A 19,977-nucleotide genomic window follows, 5' to 3' on the forward strand; every position below is an offset into this window, starting at 1 on the left:
GCACCAGAAAAAAAATCAGAAAACAATAAATCATTCTACAGATTATATCAAAGTATTCTGTCCAAAATCAATATCAATTTTATACTTTCCCATGCAGAATAAATGCGGTATGGCTGAATAGCTGGCATTCTCATCCATCCAACTGCAAAACAACTGCAATCTATAAATATGAGAAAGTTGTATGGATTTTTTTTTCTCTAAAACAGGTGAAGATGTCCTGGAAGTTCTGCACTTGGCAAGGGAGAAGTGCTTATGGTGGCAGGAAAGCAATGCTTTATTTAAAGCGTATCTTTCTGGATCTACAGTCTCTCAATATTCCACATACTGTCTCATGTTCTTATTTTAAATTAATACAGAAAAGGTTTTCAGTAAATTCACGCAATCACTTTTGTGACATCCCCATTCTAATCTGCTAAGCGGATCTAGAAACACTGTGTTTTATGGCTGTCACCTTCTCCAGGATCCCCAGCTTTTTAAGAGACAGAATACTTGAAGTTGGTCTTCAAAGGACGTAACCAGAGTAAGTTCCCAAATTTTAAGGAGCCTTTGCTTTGTAGACGACCATTTATGAAAGGCCAACATGGAGAGAATTGCATTGTAATCAACATCAAACACGCGTTCTGCTTTTAAACAGTCACATGTCTAGACAAAAAAGAGTTAGCATGGCTGGACCATATGTTGTTGGGTTGTTTGTCAAAAGCTCCACACCACGCAGGTGTATCAGAGACCAGGCCTGCAGCGTCTCCTCCAAAGACAATCTGCAGGGCAAGACTGTGTCTTCATACAGCAGTACCACTAAAGCTAAGCCTATTTAAATTAAAGTTCCCCCGACACCAGATACAGTCCAAAGTTCTGAGATGCAGGGTTCAGATGTGACTTTCCCAAGCACCTGCAGCACTGCAGACAGCGTGTTTGTTTTCTTTTGGAAGAGAAAAAGATGCAGGCAGAGCCTCCTCTGAGATAACAAAGCCAGATAACTTTTCTTTGCCTTTTCAACGAGCTTTTGGAATCAAGAACGGTGTGTCCAGAGAGAAACCTCATGATGTTACAGTTCACCTGCTCCAACAGAGACCTGGAAGTCCTGCCATATTTATTATGTGCTAATTCGAGAATTCCTGTGCTTTCAAACCTTTATTCCAGCTCTGTCCATAGCTGAGGACACCCATTCGTTCCCTTTCATTATCCACTCAAGACAGTGGAAAGCACCATATAAAAACTACTACATCTGCAAGCCAGTGCATGTGGTTTTTTGCCTCAGTAGCTTCTGTACTGAAGTGAAGCGATGGAGGCAGGTCTGCTAACGTTGGCGTGCCTGGATAGACAGCGAGTGGAAAGCCATTTCCTGCCAGTGTCCTACACCAAAGGAAGACCTGTTCCAGGGGAACCCTCGGATTAGATGCAGCAGCTGGCATGCCACTCCAATGCCCACACCAGCACGACTCGTGTCAGATCCTGTCTGGGAAGCAGGGAGAGGCGTGGCTGGTGCCAGGGAAGGCAGTGGTTAAACAGCCATGGTGGTAAAAATATTAAAAGAAAAAGGTACTTAGATTATGTACGACTTGTTACCCCTGCACATTGCTGGCATTATGTGTGGGAACACCTGAAGCAACAACATCAAACAAAAGATAAAATGGCAAAGTCCCTGTTTATGAGACTAACTGGTCTGCCCATGGGAAGAAACCTACAGAATCCAGTTACCACATCCCGGTTTACAGTTTCCTCCCAGATAACGACATGAAGATAAAATGCTCATTGCAAGGAGAGAAATATTTTAAACAAACTTTGTTTTATCCGTCCTAATAAAAGGCATGGTTGGGAAAGAGTAATTAGAACTGATGCACTGATTCACTCATCTAATACAGACTGGCAAACCAAACACAGCTGTGATGGGCACTCCTTTAAGGGCAAAGGAGAACTGAAGGAGATGCGCAGGATGGGACAATGTAGAAAATGTAGATGGGCAGAAAAAGAGAATGGCTCACTCTTTGGGCATGTATATCTCTGCTCTTGGATTCAGAAATAATCTTTAATTTCACATTTTGCTTTTTGTACACACCGACTTGCAAATCCATTTGCTTTTAGCTTTGGTTTAAAGCTGCTTTTCCACAGGAATACATATTCTGGAGGAGTCAGAAGGATAACCTCCTTGAACAAGTGTTAGAAGCAAAAGAGCTGCAAAAAGACCGCATTGCAGAAAGCTGTTGATGACTGTAATTAACTTTACTTGGATCCTCCTGTTTATAATAATCACAGTAATGGTGGCTTTGGATTCACCATGTTATAGTTAAAATAAAGTTTACATTCAGCTCTCTCTTTCAAGGTGTATTTTGAACTATTCATCATTCATAGTAAGTTTCTGCTTTTCTTTTTACAGAAAACAGAACTTCAGTGATTGATACTTCATGTTGCATTGCCAAAAGCTTGACTTTGAAGATCAGGTCGTGATTTGGGGCATTGAAGGTGACGGCCAAATTATTCTTAGCAAGAATTGTGTGTATTGTACAGTCCCAAGTACACCAATCTTTAAGTATTCAGAGAGCAAAAAGAAACAAGAACACCAGATTAGTCACACAGCATTAAAAATTAACATAAGATTGAGACTTCTTTTGACTATACTTTTGCATATGGACACTCAAGCTTCATGTGGCCAACTAGACAGGCTTACAATTCTCTTTTTCAGTCCAGGCCAAATCTGTACGTCCTGAGTTCCAATTTATGATGCTCTGCCCACCTACCCTCGTCAGTGGGCCAAGTCATGCACACTGGGTCTCACAGGCAGTACTGGAGCAAGGTGCGCAGTGCTTAGCTAGCAGGCCACTTTGTCCCAGTTACTGAAACCTCTTACTTGTCTAGAGAACTGCAGGAATCCAGCAAAAGCAATCCTCCTCCTCCTCCTCCCACTTCCCTGCCTCCCCAGGATTCCAGAAGACATCTTCCTGGTGATAGACAGACTGGCACTTACAAAAGTGGAAAGGATGTTCTTCTGGGCCGCCATGAGAGCGATGTAGAGGCACAAAGAAGAAACAAACATGCTTGTGGCACAGATCAGAGGATCAGCTTCGTTGTTCATTTTCCTTAGTCTTCTTGCAGCTTCTGCCCCAGCAATGACACCCAGGACTCCCGTCCCAATGGTGATGCCTCCGAATATGAGGCTGGTGACAAAGCAAAGGAGTCAGTTAAGCACAGGAGAATTGTACTGTAGAAAAAGTTTGGTGTTAGTGTCTCATTGTTAGCTTACACCTTCAGCTTCAGGGGAATCTTTAGTTGGCAACTTGAATTTTACCCTCAAACCTCTCTACTCTTTCTAAATGAAGTTAGTCCCATGCCTAAACTGCAGCTATGCCTGTGCAACAGAGGCTCTGTCCTGTGGAGCGGGTATTTTCCCATTTACAGAGCTGGTATTACACACCCAGCCTCAAGGAGGACTCTTCCCAGCGTGACCTGGCTTGGACATCCAGTGATTCAGAGGAGACACAGTCATCTTGGTTAGCCTGGGAACCAATTTACTCAGTCATCCTTAAAACACAGATGGAATAATTCTGTATCACAATCTGCTGTCTTGGAAAGAGATCCTATCACACAGAATTATACACATCTAAATTAGAACCCTCCGGGTGAGATGACTCACCTCTCTGACTAGGGGATACAGCTACCAGTACTCAAAACTGCTCAAAGAACACTGAATAGCTAACCAGTGGGATATCCATGTAGAATTTTCTGAATGCAGAATGTCAAGTGCCACCCAGTTTTTGCATCTGCAAATGAATATTTTTTTTTCCCCGGGAACAGCAGTTTTTAAGAGTATATGTTCAAATAGCTATGAAGTTTCAGCTTCCAAAGGTCTTCCTTATATGCTTTTCTCTGTGACACAGGTGAGACCCTAATGGCAAAGCAAGCCCCTTGAAACAAGACCAGTGGTGCCACTGATTGTTTAATGCATCAAAAATTCTACAAGAAAAAAGTGCCGCTATACTAGATAAATTTTAAGCACATTTGTACTCCTCCTGTAAATTCTTCAGGATTCTGTATAGCTTGTTAGAGACAATATAGATGGAACAAGCAGAATAAGTAATTTACAGATTCGTCCAGGAGAGGCAAGCTCCAAGGTGACATTACTTTATCTAAGTATTCACGGAACTGTGTTTAGAAAATTCATGTGCTGTAGACTGCAGCTGAAATAAACCTACAGCTGGAAGAGAAAAGGACAGCCCAAACTAAATCAGAGCACAGTTCAATTGACGGGGAGAAGGAAAGCAAAGAATCCTAATCCTGGGGAAAGGACCCTATGGGATCTTTTAGGGCTTAAGAATGCTCACATACCTCTCTGATCTGTTTGAAGATGTCTGCACAAAGACCAGAATAAAAACTTCACAGTGCCTATTTATCTACCTTGAAAGGACCAAGACCTGAGTCAGCTGTGGCTCTGCTTGAATTTGTGTTTCCAGAGAGTCCAAGTGACACAGCTCTATCCTTACTAAAAGCCTACAACTGCAGAATGGCCAGAGGGGACAGCGTCCTTACAGTATCCCCGAGCAGGTCTGGGAATGCAATCAGTCCTCCCAGCACTGCCAGCTACAGGGCTGACATAGGTGTTGAGATTATTTTTCTTTCGATCCCCCTGGAATAGCAGCCTCAAACAAACCTTATGCTGCCTCTGGCACTAGCTTATGCCAAGGTTATTTTTAAAGCATCCTGCAAGATGCAGCACATGAGGTTAAACTATCAGGGGCTCCCTTTTACTGCCCTGAAGACTGTGTCTGTCCTAGCAACACTACTGTGGAATAATAATTCAGAGGGTGGATTAGAAAACATAAGAGAACCTGAACTATCAGCTTAAAAATTAAAAGTATTGAAACCGTTCTGCTTCCTTTTTGCTCTCTACCCTGACTCAAATTCCTAATTCACTCACTTCCTCAGTGTTATTTGCTATTAAATAAAGTGCTGGTGGTGGCATCCATGGAAAGACAACTGCATTTCCCATTGAGGTACCTGTGGATGGCTTTTCAGTGTAACTTCCACTCGTTTAAAACGGGACAGTTCCTCTCAGAAATCCATCATGAAAATAGATCCTTCTCCCATTGTGAATGGCCCTTGCCCACCCAAAATTTGAATGTCTCTTGGCCTGGACCGTCTCTGTAAGCAGAGCTCTGCTCGCAATTATTCACATGAGCAAACTGTCTTGATTTGATGCAATAATACAATACCAGATCAATTCATCAAGGTTGCTTTGTGCTGGGACTCACAAAGATAGCCAACACGGCAGTAGTTTTCAAACCAGACTAACAGGAAGGCAATGGGGAAGTTACTAAAATGCAGGATTTAAACATGCCTAAATGTGTACGTAAGTTGTGTGAGGTACGAGTCAAGAGCTAACCGAAGTCTCCTTTCAAATGCTGCTTCTTTCCCTGTAACCATTCCTGTTCCTGCTGCTTTCCATTTCACTTAAATGCAGCTGGCAGCATCTTTCCAGTTAACTGAGTGATTATAAGCAAACAAATACACGGGAGTGTGTCAGCACGCCTGGGAGCAATTCAGTCTAACATTCACACCTCCTTGCCTTCACAAAGCATTCACAGTCACATCCTACCTTCTGCATTCGGACACAGACTGTGATTTAGCGCTGTGCAGCGTTTCCCACGTGTATCCAACCAGCCCTGCACAGCTCACCTGTTAGATGAACTGCACGATTCTTGGAGGCACGGCGGCACCGTGCCCAGGACAACCTGAGCCCTGTAGAGGAACATCGGTACCCACAGGCCCAGCGCTCCCGTGACGAAGGCCATGGCAGTCAGACCCAGCGAGGACCAGACAAAACTGCAACTGCAAGACAGAAGAGCTGTGAGCTGTGTGAAAGAACGGGGTGAGGGTGTGCCCACATGCACTGACCTGGATGTCAAGCAAGAACAGAACAGTCCACCCACATATCTCATAGTCAAAATCAGGAATGCACTCTTTGGAAGATACGAATTTTGATGATGTTTTACCTATGAACTTTGACAGCAAAGCACTAATTTGAGTGAAGAGTACAACCTGCTGGTTTCTTGTTAAGTGCCAGTCACGGTCTCTTGTAGATTTTATTGCTAAGTCGTTCTAAAACAATTGCTGTGACATTTTTGATAGAACTATAACGGCAGAGAGCGGGCAAGAATTCAGTGTCTTAGCAGCCAAACTGAAGGGTTCTGCGTGCAGGTTTGAATTCAAGGCCAGGCTGGACGTGGCTCTGGGCAGCCTGGTCTAGTGGTTGGCGACCCTGCACTTGGCAGGGGGGTTGAGACTCGATGATCTTTGAGGTCCTCTTCAACCCAAGCCATTCTATGATTCTATGATTCTATGAATACCTTGGGGTGGATTTCAGGTGTCTGTGAAACCAGTAGAACAGAGCAACTTCTGTGTCTTTGCAGTGGTTAAGGGGCAGTGGTTCAAGCACTCTTTAATTCTAGGTGGTAAAGTAGAAATGGATCTGAGTGCACAGAGAGCTATCAGGCAGGAGGAGAAATGTTTCAATCATGTTGCCTTACTGCCCTGTTCTAGTAGAAAATGAACTTCTTACTGCTCTCTTTCAAGCTAAAAGTTTACAGAAAATCCCCTTGGAGACCAGTGAGGGGCTGTGAAATCTTTAGATGAAATAAAAGTGCTGTAAATGACAAGATGACAACCAACAAGAGGGTATCTTAAGATATGAATCTCATTCTACATCTTTTAAAGATAAGTGGCTCTTGCACTTAAGGGAGCGTGGAAATACCCAGCTTTTGACAGTACGTCCTTGTGCTTTCAGAATCAGCTCCAAAAGGAAAAGGAAAATCTAGTTTTACAGCATTGCTGGAGGTTGTAGGGAACTTCTCTGCAGAAAAACAGCCTTGGCATTAGTCTGGCTGTTGGCTGGCAGGGAGGTCTCACGCTGGTTCGCCTCAGACTGCTGCTGTCGTCCAACAAAAACTGCCTCTAATGAACTCACTGCTCCAGATGCAAATAGGATGCAAATCTAATCATCAATTAGAAAACGCTGGCTCCTGCAGAAGAAGAACACTCCAAAGAAAGTCCCAGAGCAGCAAGAGGAGCGATCTCTTCAACTGAAAAGCGTTTCCTAGGGTCCCCCTGGGAAGCAGCCCGCGGGCACGGGCAGCGCCGAGCGGGGCCTGGTGCAGGTGCACAGCGGCACCTGCCGTTCTCAAAGCGGATCCACCTCTTCCTCCCCGACCTGGGCAGGATTTTCACTGGCTGCAGGGTAACGGGAGGGGGAAACCTGCTGCAGTCAGTATTTGCCTTTGTTCTGCACGTCAGCTGGTGTTGGCTGTAAGTTTTGTGTGGTTACAAGAAGAGGTCGCAGGTTAGCTGGTCAAGCTAGATATGCTTTATAAACCATACCAGGGTCTTGCAGAATCTGACCCTTGCATGAGAGGTGCAGCAGGATCTCCAATCCCATATGAACACTGCTGAAGACACACTGAGCTGATTTTCCTCAGGCACTAAGAACTACAGATAAAGTTACACCTGCAAAGTGAGCACTTGTACCCATCCTCTATGCCAAAGTAAGAGAGAAGGGGAAACCCGGCAGAAAGTAGAACTGGATTTAAACAGGAGCACTCTGCCAGCATTGCTTTGCCTCCTTCCCGCTTGCTTTAGGGAAATAAAACAAAACAAAACCAATCTTTAATCTCTTACACGCTGTTCCTGTAAAAGGGTGGGAGAAAGATTTCATCTGAGCTCTTTCAACCGCCTCGCACACAGCATGTGGAACGGAGGAGCTGAGTGGGATCTGAACGCCGTACTTCGAAGAGCAGAATGGGCATTTTTCAGCTGTTGCTAAAATCACTTACTTCTTGCCAAGTGATATGACGTCTTGACACCAGGTAGTCTTGGCAGCTCCCTGTGTACCGGGTTTTTCGGCTGCTACTCGTATGGAGCCGTAGATGCTCCGTGCTCTGTGTGCCTCTGTCCTTCTCTGGATCCTGCGCGGGACCAGCAGAATCAGAAGAACCAGCGCTAAACCTCCCATGCAAGGAGTGACCTGTAGGCACAAAGCTGGTTAGATCAAGGATATCATTTCCTCTTGTAGCAAGAGCTCCACAGCAGCTCAAACGCAGAGATAGAATTGCATTTCAGAGAATTGTCAGTATGCTCAGAAATCTACGTGACTTTGTCTGTAGATCATAACTGTAAAGAGGAAGAGTGGATTTTGGTGATTTAAGGTGACTTTGGAGGAAGGACAATAAATCTCCCCTCCCCATCATAGAAACATGATTGCTTCCTCTGATTTTAGAGGAAAACGAGATGAAAACCACATTGGAGTACTCTGATCACAAACCCAACAACCAAAGATGCAGCCAAAAAAAACTATTATACACCCATTCCAAGTGTATCCTCAGGTAGGAGGAACATCAGCGCCTGCCCTGGCTGCAGTGCAAGTTCCCCTGTGTCTGTTCTCAGCCATTGGAATGGGCTGCCCAGGGACGAGGTGGAGTCACCGACCCTGGAGGTGTTCAAGAAACGTTGAGATGTTGTGTTGGGAGACATGGTTTAGTGGGGTTATTGGTGGTAGGTGGATGGTTGGACTGGATGATCTTGTAGGTCTTTTCCGACCTTGCTGATTCTATGATTCTATGATTCTGTGATTCCACAAGAGCCAGACATAAATCCTCCACTCATCCCTGCAGGAGCAGCTCACTTAAACACCAAGTTTGTGACCAGTCAGAGAATTGCAATCCCCTCCACCGCTCACCTCAGCACAGTGAGCACGAGTAATCCAAACCTCAGCCAAAATTAGGATTTTACAGCAAATGGCTCGGGCCCAGTGGCAGTGACTAACTCACCCTGAAGGCCCAGTGCCAGTCGCCTGTGACACGTGCCATGCCGGATGCCAGGACGTAACCAAGACCACTGTAAGAAACAGAAAGGGATGATCAGTAGGCGCTAATGAAATTCTTGCTGGCTGAAACCACGTGTCTCACCAGTTAGGGGGAGCACGGGGAAGTGTTCTGTCATAGCTTTCAAAACAGATAAAACAGAAGCAACGCACACGGCCTCTGCTAGTCTACTTGCCAATGGGTATTACGAAGAGAACCTCACCTCCCCAGAGCAGACTTGAGATGGTGGCAATAATGTCCCAGATTTTCAGTGGAATATACATTCTGTAGAATGACTCTGCAAATCCAGATCAAGCAGCCCGCAAAGTGCTCTGTCATTTGCTCCCCTCTGTGCAAGCCATGTGAAATAAACCCTACAGGAATTCCTTTTGTTTTAATCTGGATTCTGGGCTCATCCTCAACTGCCTGCTCTAATAAAGAGTCTGGAACTCTTACAAAGCCCTTCTCTGCCTCTCCTTCAGACACAATGTCAGCTTAAATAAAGGAGGGGAGGAAAGTGCCAGTTCCTCCCTAGGATTCACTTAATAGAGAGATACAAAAAATTGTCAGGTATACAGATATTTGAAAACTTTTATTTTCAATTGAATAAGTAAATAACTCACTCACACATATTTCTCTTAGAATTAATCTAATGTTTTATTCAAAACTTGTTTTCAGAGCTTAGTTTCTCCCTAAAATGTTGAGAGAAAAGTGATTTTTCCTTCAAAGTAAATTTAAAAATAAACCCAATCAGTGCTATTTGGAGATGCTAAGCAAGTGACAAATCCTTCTGCAAGAACCAATGCAGATGTATGTCAAAATCTGTCTAATCAAGGTTGAGGGTACATCAGACTGCAGACAGAATTTCAAAAGGCAGGTCAGTTGCTAGCAAGAAAACCAACCTTCCCACTGGAATGCAGATATAGAAGGCAGACAGCATTGTGGTCCTTTTTCCCTCGTCAAACCGATCTGCAATGATGGTAGGTGCCACTGTGGAATAACTGGCTGTGCCAATGCCGACCAGTCCTCGCAAAAGAAAGAACATCCAGCAGTGCTGCAGGCAGAAGGCATGGTGTGGCCCAAAAAGGCCATGCAAAAAAAAAAAAAAAAGAAAAGAAAAAGAAATAAAAAAGATTATTATTAAAGAAGTGTATGTTAGTGGGTCAGATGTACCAGAGGAGAAATGCAGCTGCCTTTTACATGTCTATAGCTCCTGCATCCACACCTGCTTTGCTCACATCCCACTGCTGTGCTTTCTACCTTCTGCACTGTAGTGACTTCTTAGAGTGACACCACAGAGAACTTCAGGATAAGGTCAATAGAGAGTTCAGGCTCGCTGGACAATCCACTACACCCTAGTGTCATAATCAGGTAGAATTCGGGACAGCATTAAGATTCCATCAGTTGCAACTATAATGCATAGGTGCCCCGTTGCCTAAGCTGGGCTCCACCATCCCATACAGCATTCCAGCACAAAGCCCACTTAGTCCAGGCCTGAGGAGTGAAAGCTCACTGACAGCTTTTCCAAACATGATCAGAGCAGGACTCTATCAAATCCTGCAAGGTACACGCAGGTGATTTCAGCAGCAGCCTCTAAAAAATGAACATACTGATTCACCGATGAATGAAGTTGCTAATGTTACAGCAGACCAGAAGAAAATACCAGCTCCAAGGATGACTTTCCTGTCGTACCGGTCACCGAGGTATCCAAAGAAGGGCGCAGCCAGCATGTAACACAAGACGAAAACTAGAAATCCAAGTGGGCACAAAGACAATATTGGTCAAATTGTTCTTACAGTACTCCACGCCCTCAGACAAACTCAGTTTTTTGTTTGTTTGTTTGTTTTTAATGGGCTGAGTCTGAAGAAATAAACTCAAATAGAAATTTATATATATATTTAAACTATATAAAAAATAAAACAGGCACCAACTGCTCAAGTTCCGTATTTCTGACTTAGAAATTCTTTCATCTTTTATGGCTCACGTGCTGTGGGATTTTTGAAAGGCTGAACTCTAGTCTTCCTTGAACCAAAGACTTTCAGCTTTCGGTTTCACATTTTAGGCAGCTTGCCCACAAGCGGGAGCGAGCAATACCACACATGAGAAGGAACCAGAAAAAATGAGACCGTGTTTTAGGAACAGACCGTATAAGCACAAGGCAAATCTGAATGCGAGTGATGTTGTTACCTGTTTGCAGTAGGCCTGCAGCCCCGTCACTAAGCCCAAAGTATTCCTGTATTTCCAACAGGATCCCTGCAACAGAGTTAAACAATGAATGACAGCAAAGTACACTCTGTTCTTCGTGATTCTACGAATTTGTCAACTCTAATATTGATTTCAAGATGGTTTGTGAGAACCGCAGCACATTTATCTTGCTAGCTTCCATGTCAACCATTACTGTGCCACAAACATAGATACACGGAGGATTAAAATTTCTTATCTCTGTAGATAAAATTCATGATCTTCCTCCAGATAGGTCTCATGACAGTCAGTTTACCAACTGTTGCAATCACAGCTGCTGTGCTTCTTTCTCCCACTTAGTTCACAGCACATAAACAAATTACAGTCCAGAGCTGAACGGACACAAAGTGGAAAAGAAAAGAGGCAGAGATCTGCAGCCAGGATGCTGCTATTGCCATGCAGCCGCCCTGAACATTTCTTAGGAACCTCAAAATGTTAGGATGAGTTCAAAGTCCTCCTGTCAAGAATCACCATTAAGAGCTTCAGTTCATACAATATGCAAATTAATGCACGTAGGATTTGTCAGAATTCCGATGGCCGCAGTCCTCGTTAGCCGAAAGCAGCACAATCAGCCAGGGAAGAACGGCTGAAACTGAAAGTTCTTCTGTTCGGAACACGGTTCCATGAGAGTTTTGCAGAAATTAGCTGAGATATGAAGATGCATTTTCAAATTAACACTTTGTTAGTGGAGGAAGAGACAGAAAAACTTCACCAGAAGTTATTGTTTCTGTTTGTGATAAGCAGCTGACAGGAGTTCTGCCTCAGCTCCAACCATTCAGTGGCTGTGGAAGAGGTTAGAGGAGCTGTCAAAAAGCGAGGAAGCAAGCCACAGAAAGCAACCAACTGAAGGCAAATCCATAGATGCAGCACTTTGTGAACACTGCTGAGCCACAGAGCGCATTTCCATCTCTCTGTCGTTCCAAGGCTGCAGTTCCACCAGCACCTCGCAGTCCCCCCCCCACTCACTGGCGGGATTTGAAGTTGGTGCAGTGTTTTAGAGGTTTCTCGCAATGACTCTCAACAAATTTAGAGTGTTCCAAAGTGAGAAAGTTAAAGTCTGTGACCTCATTCAGCACAACAAATGCCTGCAGAAGGCCTGCCTTAGATTTTGCAGAACTACAACACAGTAATTAGCTGCGTCTATTCTTTCCAGTAGGTGATGATCAATAGATAGAAAGGCTGAACTATGAGAACTTCAGCTTTGAACCTATGGAGTATTCGGTACAAACCGCAGCTATTACAGCGCCTGGCTGGAACCACAACTTCAGCTCCAACGAACGTTCACTCTGAGCACCACTCAAACACCATCCCTCCAGATAACCACAGTAACTGGCCCGACCACATACCAGCCAATGCCAAAGCATGGATGTGAGCAGCTGGGAACAGTGTAACAGAAGGGCAAAAGTCTGCGTGATCTCTACTTTTAGTGAATAGAAGTCTCAATTCCAGCAGACAGTTACATGTAAGAGCAAGTTTAGCACATCAAGATTGACGAAAACTGTCAAATCTTGTGAGAAAACTGAAGAACACAGCTTCTTCGGTGCCAGCAGTTTACTTGAAAATAAATACTTGTGCCTCTCCTTCACTTTCTGTTAACTTATATTTAACGAGATGTTGCCAGGTATGGACAGCCAAACTCTGAGCACTGAGGGAAGAATGCCGCAGCACAGAGCAGAGTGCTGTGCTACCAGCTGCAGATTGTAAGCAGAGTTCCCTCCTGGAATAAGAAGCCATAGAGTTAAGTAAAAAGTGTTGCAGTGATGCTTGGTAACTCAAGTAGACGTCTGGTATTTCAAAGGCCCGAATACAAGCCCCACCTCTGTTCCTGAATGTTACAGATCCCTGAAGTACTCACAAGAAATAGAACATGTTAGCTGGTAGGAGACCTTCACTTCACAGACCTGCTTGAAATGTTAAGCTCCTAGCACGCACAGGAGTCAAGCAATAGTTCAAAGCCAGGAATGAGCCAAATGGCTGCTGGCTCTTGATACTTCCAAGTGCCGACCCCTCCTGCATCCCAGCTCTCACCCAAAGGAATTTGCATCCCTTCCTGTCCCCTACCCTTCTCCAGTGAAATTTGACAGCAGAATTCATACACTGAATTTTTTTCACTAGCAGTCTTGCAGTATCATTCAGCATGCGCCCATACATGCTTCCTTCCCCCTTCATGTGTGGTTAACAAACATTCAGCAGAAAAAGCGTTAACTTCTAAATTCATTGACCTCTCCATTTTTAAAGATACAGACTTAATGTATTCAATTTCTTAATGGTCTAAGTAGTAAAAGTGATTAGTTTGTGTGCAAACACTAGATATTAATTTGAGGTTTTTAAATATCTATGATTTCCAGGCCACTCAGAGGTAAAATACAGTAAGCTCATAAGTCTGCCCTCCAGTTTCCAGGTACGACCCCAGAAGCTGGATGGATGCTTAGGAGTGACTCTAAGAAGAAGAATTCATACCAGCCACAGTTTACACGTGAAGAGAAAAAATAAAACACATTTCCCAGTGGTTTAACAGAAGCAATGCTTCGTTGCTCATGCTTAGGTCAATAAACAAATAGACAAATTAATACATAATCAAAGAATCATGTTTTGGAAGACTTGTAAATTTGGTAGGTGATGCTCAGGGAAATGGGTCTCCATTCTCTTTGCAGAATTATATTACACTCTTCAGTGCAGAAATCATACAAATTCCATCAGCTCATGAGGAAGTTAAGCCTTCCTTAAAGAAACTTGCACATAATTTTCATACTTGTAATGTGGGGAATGACATTGCTGTTCTTTGGATGAAGGAATGCCACATCTAATCTACAGAGCCAAAGACAACACGATAAGCTGCTGTATACAATGGAGGTGTTTCTTAGTCAAATCTCTGTGAAATCCAGACACAAAAAATAGACCAGTTGCTCTGTGTGCTAACGTTTGCTTATAACAGACAGCCTACAAATATGAATCTTAAGCATTTAATAGCATTCTGTTAACAACTAACAGCTAATACATCATTTATTTGCCTTTCAAGAATATAGGTTGAAGTTTCACAGACAGTATGAGCTGCAGGCTAAAGCAGATAAACAAGAAAGATTGAAAAAACATGAAGTATGCTCCTACAGTACAGAATATTTGAAACTGAGGAATAAATAGAGCTGTTGAGAACTGAAATTTCTTTTTCCTCAGAAAGAGGAAACGGACGCTTACCTGGTACAATAAACCAATCCATGAAATTTATTAGGTTTGTATAGCATAGCACACCAACTATCAGGTAATCTCTCTTTGCTGGACTGTTCCTTGACACTGGCACATGTGGAGCTCGTCTCACACGTGCTGCAGTAGCTCCATAATTCTGCTCCTCAGGAGGCCCCCTGGACTGCAAGTCTGTGTTTTCATGTGCACTAGGGTTCTGCATACTTCCCAGTGCAGAAAGTCACCGTATGCTACGCAGTGCTTGCTTAGTGCAGCGAGCTACAAGTCAGTTTTGTGTTCAGGCTATGAGGAACTTCAGCCACGAAGTCATTTCCGGCGACAAAGCCCAGCCACTAAAAACCGAAGTGAAATGTTCCTTGCAGCAGGGAGAACTTCAAAAAAAAAAAAGGTTTTAGTCCTGTGCTTTTGCTGAGCAAAAGTACTGAAGTGCCCTACCTTGAGGACAGTGAAGAACCAACTTAGCCAAAAGCAAAATAATCCACTGTGCTTCCAAGAAATACAAGTGCACAAGTTTGTAATGATCTCAGAGACGCTGCATAGCAAAAAAAAAAAAAAAAAGTAATTAACAATCTTTGCCAAGGTCTCAGTGAGTTGCTAGAGCTGAAAACAGCCTTCCTACAGAACAGAGAGAAAGAAAAGAGATAAGTTAGTTCACTAGATCCGATACCTATCTTGGACTGGAGCCCTCTTTTACCACAGACTTCCTGTGCAGCTCTGGACAAATCATTTGCTTTCTCTGCAGCTCACATCTCAGTCCCCACCACGGACACACATCCCTGCCCTTTAACACAGGGCCACCTCATTTCGTCCCTACCACCTGAGCAGTCCCCTTACCTCCTACCTGCTCTGTAGTGGCCAGATTTGCCCCCCGAACAGAATCCCTTCCAAGAAGATCCTGAGGTTTGAGGTCAAGGCAGCAATTTAAGCAGACAACTCACATTGCAGACTACTTTCTGTTGGAGGTAGGGGGAATGAAACCGGACATGAAAATAAACACCCCACATCACCACACTCACCAGAACCCCTGCTGGAACCGTGCTCATTCCACACATCTGAATTGAGCAACCAGATTTCTTCCCCTTTCTCCTCCAAAAAGAGGTCTGAAAGGGGAAGAAAGGAGAAGAAAGGAAGGCATTCTGGTTTCTCGACTGCGTGTAGACACCTTTCTTCCCTGTCTTTCTTCTGTCCACTCAGACTTGAAAAAGTGCATTTCATCGTTTTTCCAGGACGGATTTTCCTGTTACATTCATCTTTTTGGACAAATAATTCGTCACTTGTCTTTTGAGACATTTTGTGGATTGTCAGCTTCAGAGGGTCTTTTATTTTTTGTACCCTGTTAAGAAAGTTTAAAGTGAAAATCAACAGTAAGAGTTTAAGAGTGAGGCAGCTAAGTGGAACAGTTACAGATCAGTTTATGACTCATGGATGAAGAGAAGACTGCATTGTTGGCTTTTGGTGGGTTTTTTTTAAAGACTGTGTGTTTCACACTACACTGAAAAACAAAGCAGCATCTAGCATTCTCAGCAATCTTGTGAGGTCTGGCCTCTTCTACTTCTGTGTGTCCAACAGTGCAGTATTTCATTGCGTCTTCATTTCATGAAAGTCGAGTTGGTCATGAACCAGAAGCCATGTTCCTGCTCAGCCTAACTTAATCAGGAATAAGTCCACATTCATTTTTTTACAAGAGAGAACTTTTTTTGGTAACATCTTAGCTCTTAACTTTCTAAGGGAGGATTTAGGTACAGACTATGGGCATCTGTCCCCACTCCTCCAAAGGAACTCCACTTAAGTCAGGTTGCACCTGAAAACAATTCACCGTGCCAACTTACCGCATCAGGAAGCGCTTGTCGCTCTCTATTCGATATGACCCCTGCAACTCTTTCTCTTCTACGGGCTACAGAACCACCGGTGACTACCTGCATAATCCATACATCCCCTGCTTTCCTAAGGCAGCGCTGTCAGGAGCCGGCCGTGCTTGGGAGCAGCGGGGAACGTGAGCGGCCGGGATGCGCTGCCGCGCTGCGCCGCAGGGTGGCGCCCAAGTAGCGGCGCCAGGGCCGGGCCCCTGCGCGCACCCAGCCCTGAAAGCGCGGGCACACGCGGCCCGGGCCGAGAGCGGAGCAGGCAGCTGGCCGTGCTGCTGACCTCGCTTCAGGCGTTCGTTAATGCGGCCTAAGCAAGGTGCTGGAGACTCGAACCGATGAACTGCTGCTTGTGGTAGCGGGGGTTTCAACAACAGGAAGAGAAAGTCTGCGTTGTGCTTTTTTTTCCTCACCTTTGTTCCCTGCTAAATCAAGGCAATAGTGAACCCGGGCCGCACGTCCTGCCGGAGGAACATGTTCCCTGTGTGATATCCAGCCACACCTCGTGCCTGTGACCAGGGGCCAGCTCCTCGGGATTCACTGTTGTTCCGGATAGCTTCAGTGCCTCTTAGCTCAAACACATCTTTGTGCTGCTGGGCACTTCCTCCATCACTCTCAGTTCCTGACATCCACTGCCGGTCTCCGTGTTTAGAGGTGGTCACAAGCAGATCCCTAACGATTACTGTTATGCCAAGAACTCAATTCCGCATTCCTACAATGGAATTTCCAGTCTCCCAATTTTCCAAGGATAGGGGCAGTCTAAACAGAAACTGCTCCTCACAAACATCAAACCACCAGCTCCAAATTCTTCCTAGACTCCGCTTTTGATTCCCCTTTTGCCTTCTTCACTGTTTCTGTTTCCTGTTACTCCAGCTGGGTACCAGCACTGCCCTGGTAGCAGCCAGCTCTGTCCTCCGAGCATCACCTTAACCCGCATCCTCTAGAGCCCCGCTCCAGACACCCCTTCGCTTTTCAGCTTTTTGATGCTGTACTCACTGGCATTTTTTTTCTGTCTTCAGCACAGGTTTGTGAGTCAGATCGTCATGTAGGAACTCGGTGCTGAGCATACCACTACTCTGCCACAGCTGCTGGTGCCATACATCACCCTGTGCCAGCAGTGCCCTCCTCTCCCTTCCCCCAGTGTTACAAGCCATGTCTTTCCATCCGCTCAGGTTTTCACTGCTAGGTACAAGCCTACAGCCAAAAGGTCCTCAGTGACTTAGCCTTGCTCTGGCAGCCTTTGTAGGCATCGTTCTCTGATGGCTGTTCTGCCTGTAACTGTCTATTTGTCATTTTCTCTGACCAAGACATTCGTGTTTGTGCTGACAACGCCATGCAAAAAGATTCTGCAGAACTCTGTCGCAGTTCACTTCTGCTATATTGACTACAGGAAGCCACCATACAATACAAGTTAACTTTTTTTAGGTAAGATTACAGCCCATTTCTTTATAGACAAATATTTTTTCTTCCTTATTTGTTCGTTTCCGTCAGTCAGGGCATAGACTGACTGTCTTGGAACAGAGCACAGTGTTTGCCTGCAGAGCTTACGCTAGGTGTGCCCGGTGTGGATGCACTACAAGAAGAAGCTTTTCATCCCTGGCATACTCCTCCGTTTCCGTTCTCTTGATGGTTCATTTAGGCATGCGGTCTCATTGCTGTGTCATGCAAGAAGTCACCAGCAGTTAAATCCTTCTATGGTAGCAGCAAGTTGGAACCTGTTTATTCTACGCTGTTGGCACTAGTCCATGCACACGGCAACGTATTTTCTTACCCCGTTCTGCATCTGGCTGTGGTAGCAGAAGTTGTTTTGATGGCTGAACCTGACAATTGCAACTGAGAGTCCCCAGAGGAACGCACACATTTGGTGACGGTTAGAGCTGGTGGGCTGACACTCAGCAGGCCAAGCTATGGCACTTTTATGCGCTTAGGAAGCTGACTTGTTTCAAACAGAGCATTCAACAGAATTCTTCTCAGCTATTACTCATCGTGGGAGTCCTTGGCCATGACTCATCTGGAGTGTCCTGTCTGTCGAGGCACCCGCTCAGCATCAGGGCAGCAGTCCTGGTGGGTCACTGCTGCGCTATGCGCTCCGCCTGAGGCACCTACCCTTACTTGGCCACAACCCTGCCCTGCGCTGCCGTTCTCACTAGCAGGAAAAAGCCAGTGGTGCCAGTGGGAGGCAGCTAGTGAGGAGGTGCCTTATGTGCTCACACGCAGCGCTGTGCTAACCAACTCAGACTTGTGGAAGCAGCGGACGTTACAGCCACTGGTGCATTCCTGCCAGTTTAATTAAAACCAGGTGAGATGCTGCCAACAAGCAAGCCCTGCCTGCAATGGAGATGGGACAGATCACAGACAACTGATGTGAGAGCCTCCAGTTTCCCCTGAGAGGATTTCAAGTATCTACTACAAAATGCCCTTGAATGTCTTTCCTTATCCAAATACCCCTTCACGGTCAAACATCCTGCGGACTGAGACTGCCACATCCAGGAACTGCTCTGAGGATTTTGCCAGAGCTTTCTCAGAAAGCCGGGTCAGAAGGTCCGTTATTAGTGAACCAAGTTGTCAGCAAGATGGAAATTGAGGATTATTTTATTATCCTGATTAACTCCAAACCATTTCTACATACAAAATAAAATAAGTTTATTAACCCCCTTGAAGAGCAAGCAGCAACAAAATGTATGAAGAATTCAATATGGAAATAACTTTAATATTTGACTAGATCTAACAATACTGGTCTTAGGAAGAAAGAAGCAAGCTGAGTTTGGTATCTTCCCTCTCTCCTGCATCACCCAGACAAAGAACATAAAGTAGCAAAAAGAGAATACAAGCCTGTGTGTGTTTGCAAACATATGTGGGAATGGTCGGCATTTTGAGGCGCAACCCTTATGCGTTTTAAATATACGTGATGGAAGCAAATTCATAAATCTTAAGATCCTACAAATAACTGCTACATGGATTGCCCCAGTACTTAGTAAATATGGTGTCTGACAAGTTCAGAAAAGAATGTTCAACGTAACTCTTCCAGGCAGTCAACTTAATAATGGATGTTTGGACCTACCTGGTATGTTCCACTCCAAGGCGATACAAAGACAACAATGATGACCATGAAAGAGCTGTGCAGGGAAAATGTCTTAGGCATGAAGCTGTGTTTTTTTTAAGGTTTGTCACTGTGGTCTCTGTTTAATTGTGAATGTACAATAATCCACTTCTGGTTTTGAACATACTCTGCACTGATAACACATAGAGGCATACATAGACCTAGACATCAGTACCTGGATTGCATATCTGGAGGAACAGCAGTTTGATCAACAGTTTTAACCAATTACAGATTTGTGATGAGAGCAGGCTACTCAAGTAATGTAATCATGCTCAAAATTCAGCATGGTTTTCAGCTCCAGTTGTATTATATATAGTATATCATATATCATAAAAGGCCATATTGCAAAACCCCAGAGACGACTCCTCCACCAGTGTGTATATTTTCCTTGCATCACAGTTCCTCTGACTGCTGCACATTCACCAAATACTTATTCCCTTACAATACACAGCCCATACTGGCCAGAAAGAAGGAAGCCTCAGCGCTCCTCTTTGACTGCAGTTTGAGAAATTCTGCGCCTGTAGTTTGGTGAATCTGCTCTACCTCAGTGTATTGTTTGTGGCCACATTTAGACAGGATTAACATTCAGGTAATAACTGCTAATGGGTTAAAATAGTGTTATGAAATACTTAGCATATTAGAATTAAATGTAGAAGCTGAATAATCAGACTCAACCATACATGACTGGATTGCCAGTGACTGTTCTGCAACTCTTTGCAGGCAGAGCTAA

At 44.5% G+C, this 19,977-nt stretch overlaps 1 protein-coding gene and 1 long non-coding RNA gene across 6 annotated transcripts in view; one reads left to right on the forward strand and one right to left on the reverse strand.

Moving 5' to 3' along the window:
* LOC110407668 overlaps nt 1-2,352 on the forward strand; it is a 53,567-nt gene extending 51,215 nt beyond the window's left edge. The window contains exon 4 of the long non-coding RNA XR_002443977.1: nt 207-2,352. This is a non-coding gene — a long non-coding RNA (uncharacterized LOC110407668). The remainder of the gene's footprint in view (nt 1-206) is intronic.
* SPNS3 (sphingolipid transporter 3 (putative)) overlaps nt 1-19,977 on the reverse strand; it is a 32,453-nt gene that overhangs the window by 10,811 nt on the left and 1,665 nt on the right. Inside the window, exons 2-9 of one of the 5 annotated variants that reach the window (XM_021415589.1) lie at nt 14,280-14,817; nt 11,031-11,096; nt 10,454-10,590; nt 9,746-9,897; nt 8,811-8,877; nt 7,818-8,008; nt 5,668-5,820; nt 2,963-3,152 (exon numbers count right to left, since the gene is read on the reverse strand). In XM_021415589.1, the coding sequence (XP_021271264.1) occupies nt 2,963-3,152; nt 5,668-5,820; nt 7,818-8,008; nt 8,811-8,877; nt 9,746-9,897; nt 10,454-10,590; nt 11,031-11,096; nt 14,280-14,487 (1,164 nt within the window). In that variant the 5' untranslated portion in view covers nt 14,488-14,817. Of the gene's footprint in view, nt 1-2,962; nt 3,153-5,667; nt 5,821-7,817; nt 8,009-8,810; nt 8,878-9,745; nt 9,898-10,068; nt 12,802-14,279; nt 14,818-19,977 lie in introns of those variants that run through there. The other 4 variants (XM_021415592.1, XM_021415590.1, XM_021415591.1 and 1 more) reach the window with 4 other exon arrangements.

Source organism: Numida meleagris, chromosome 18 (assembly GCF_002078875.1).
Source record: "Numida meleagris isolate 19003 breed g44 Domestic line chromosome 18, NumMel1.0, whole genome shotgun sequence".
Taxonomy (NCBI): Eukaryota; Metazoa; Chordata; class Aves; order Galliformes; family Numididae; genus Numida; species Numida meleagris.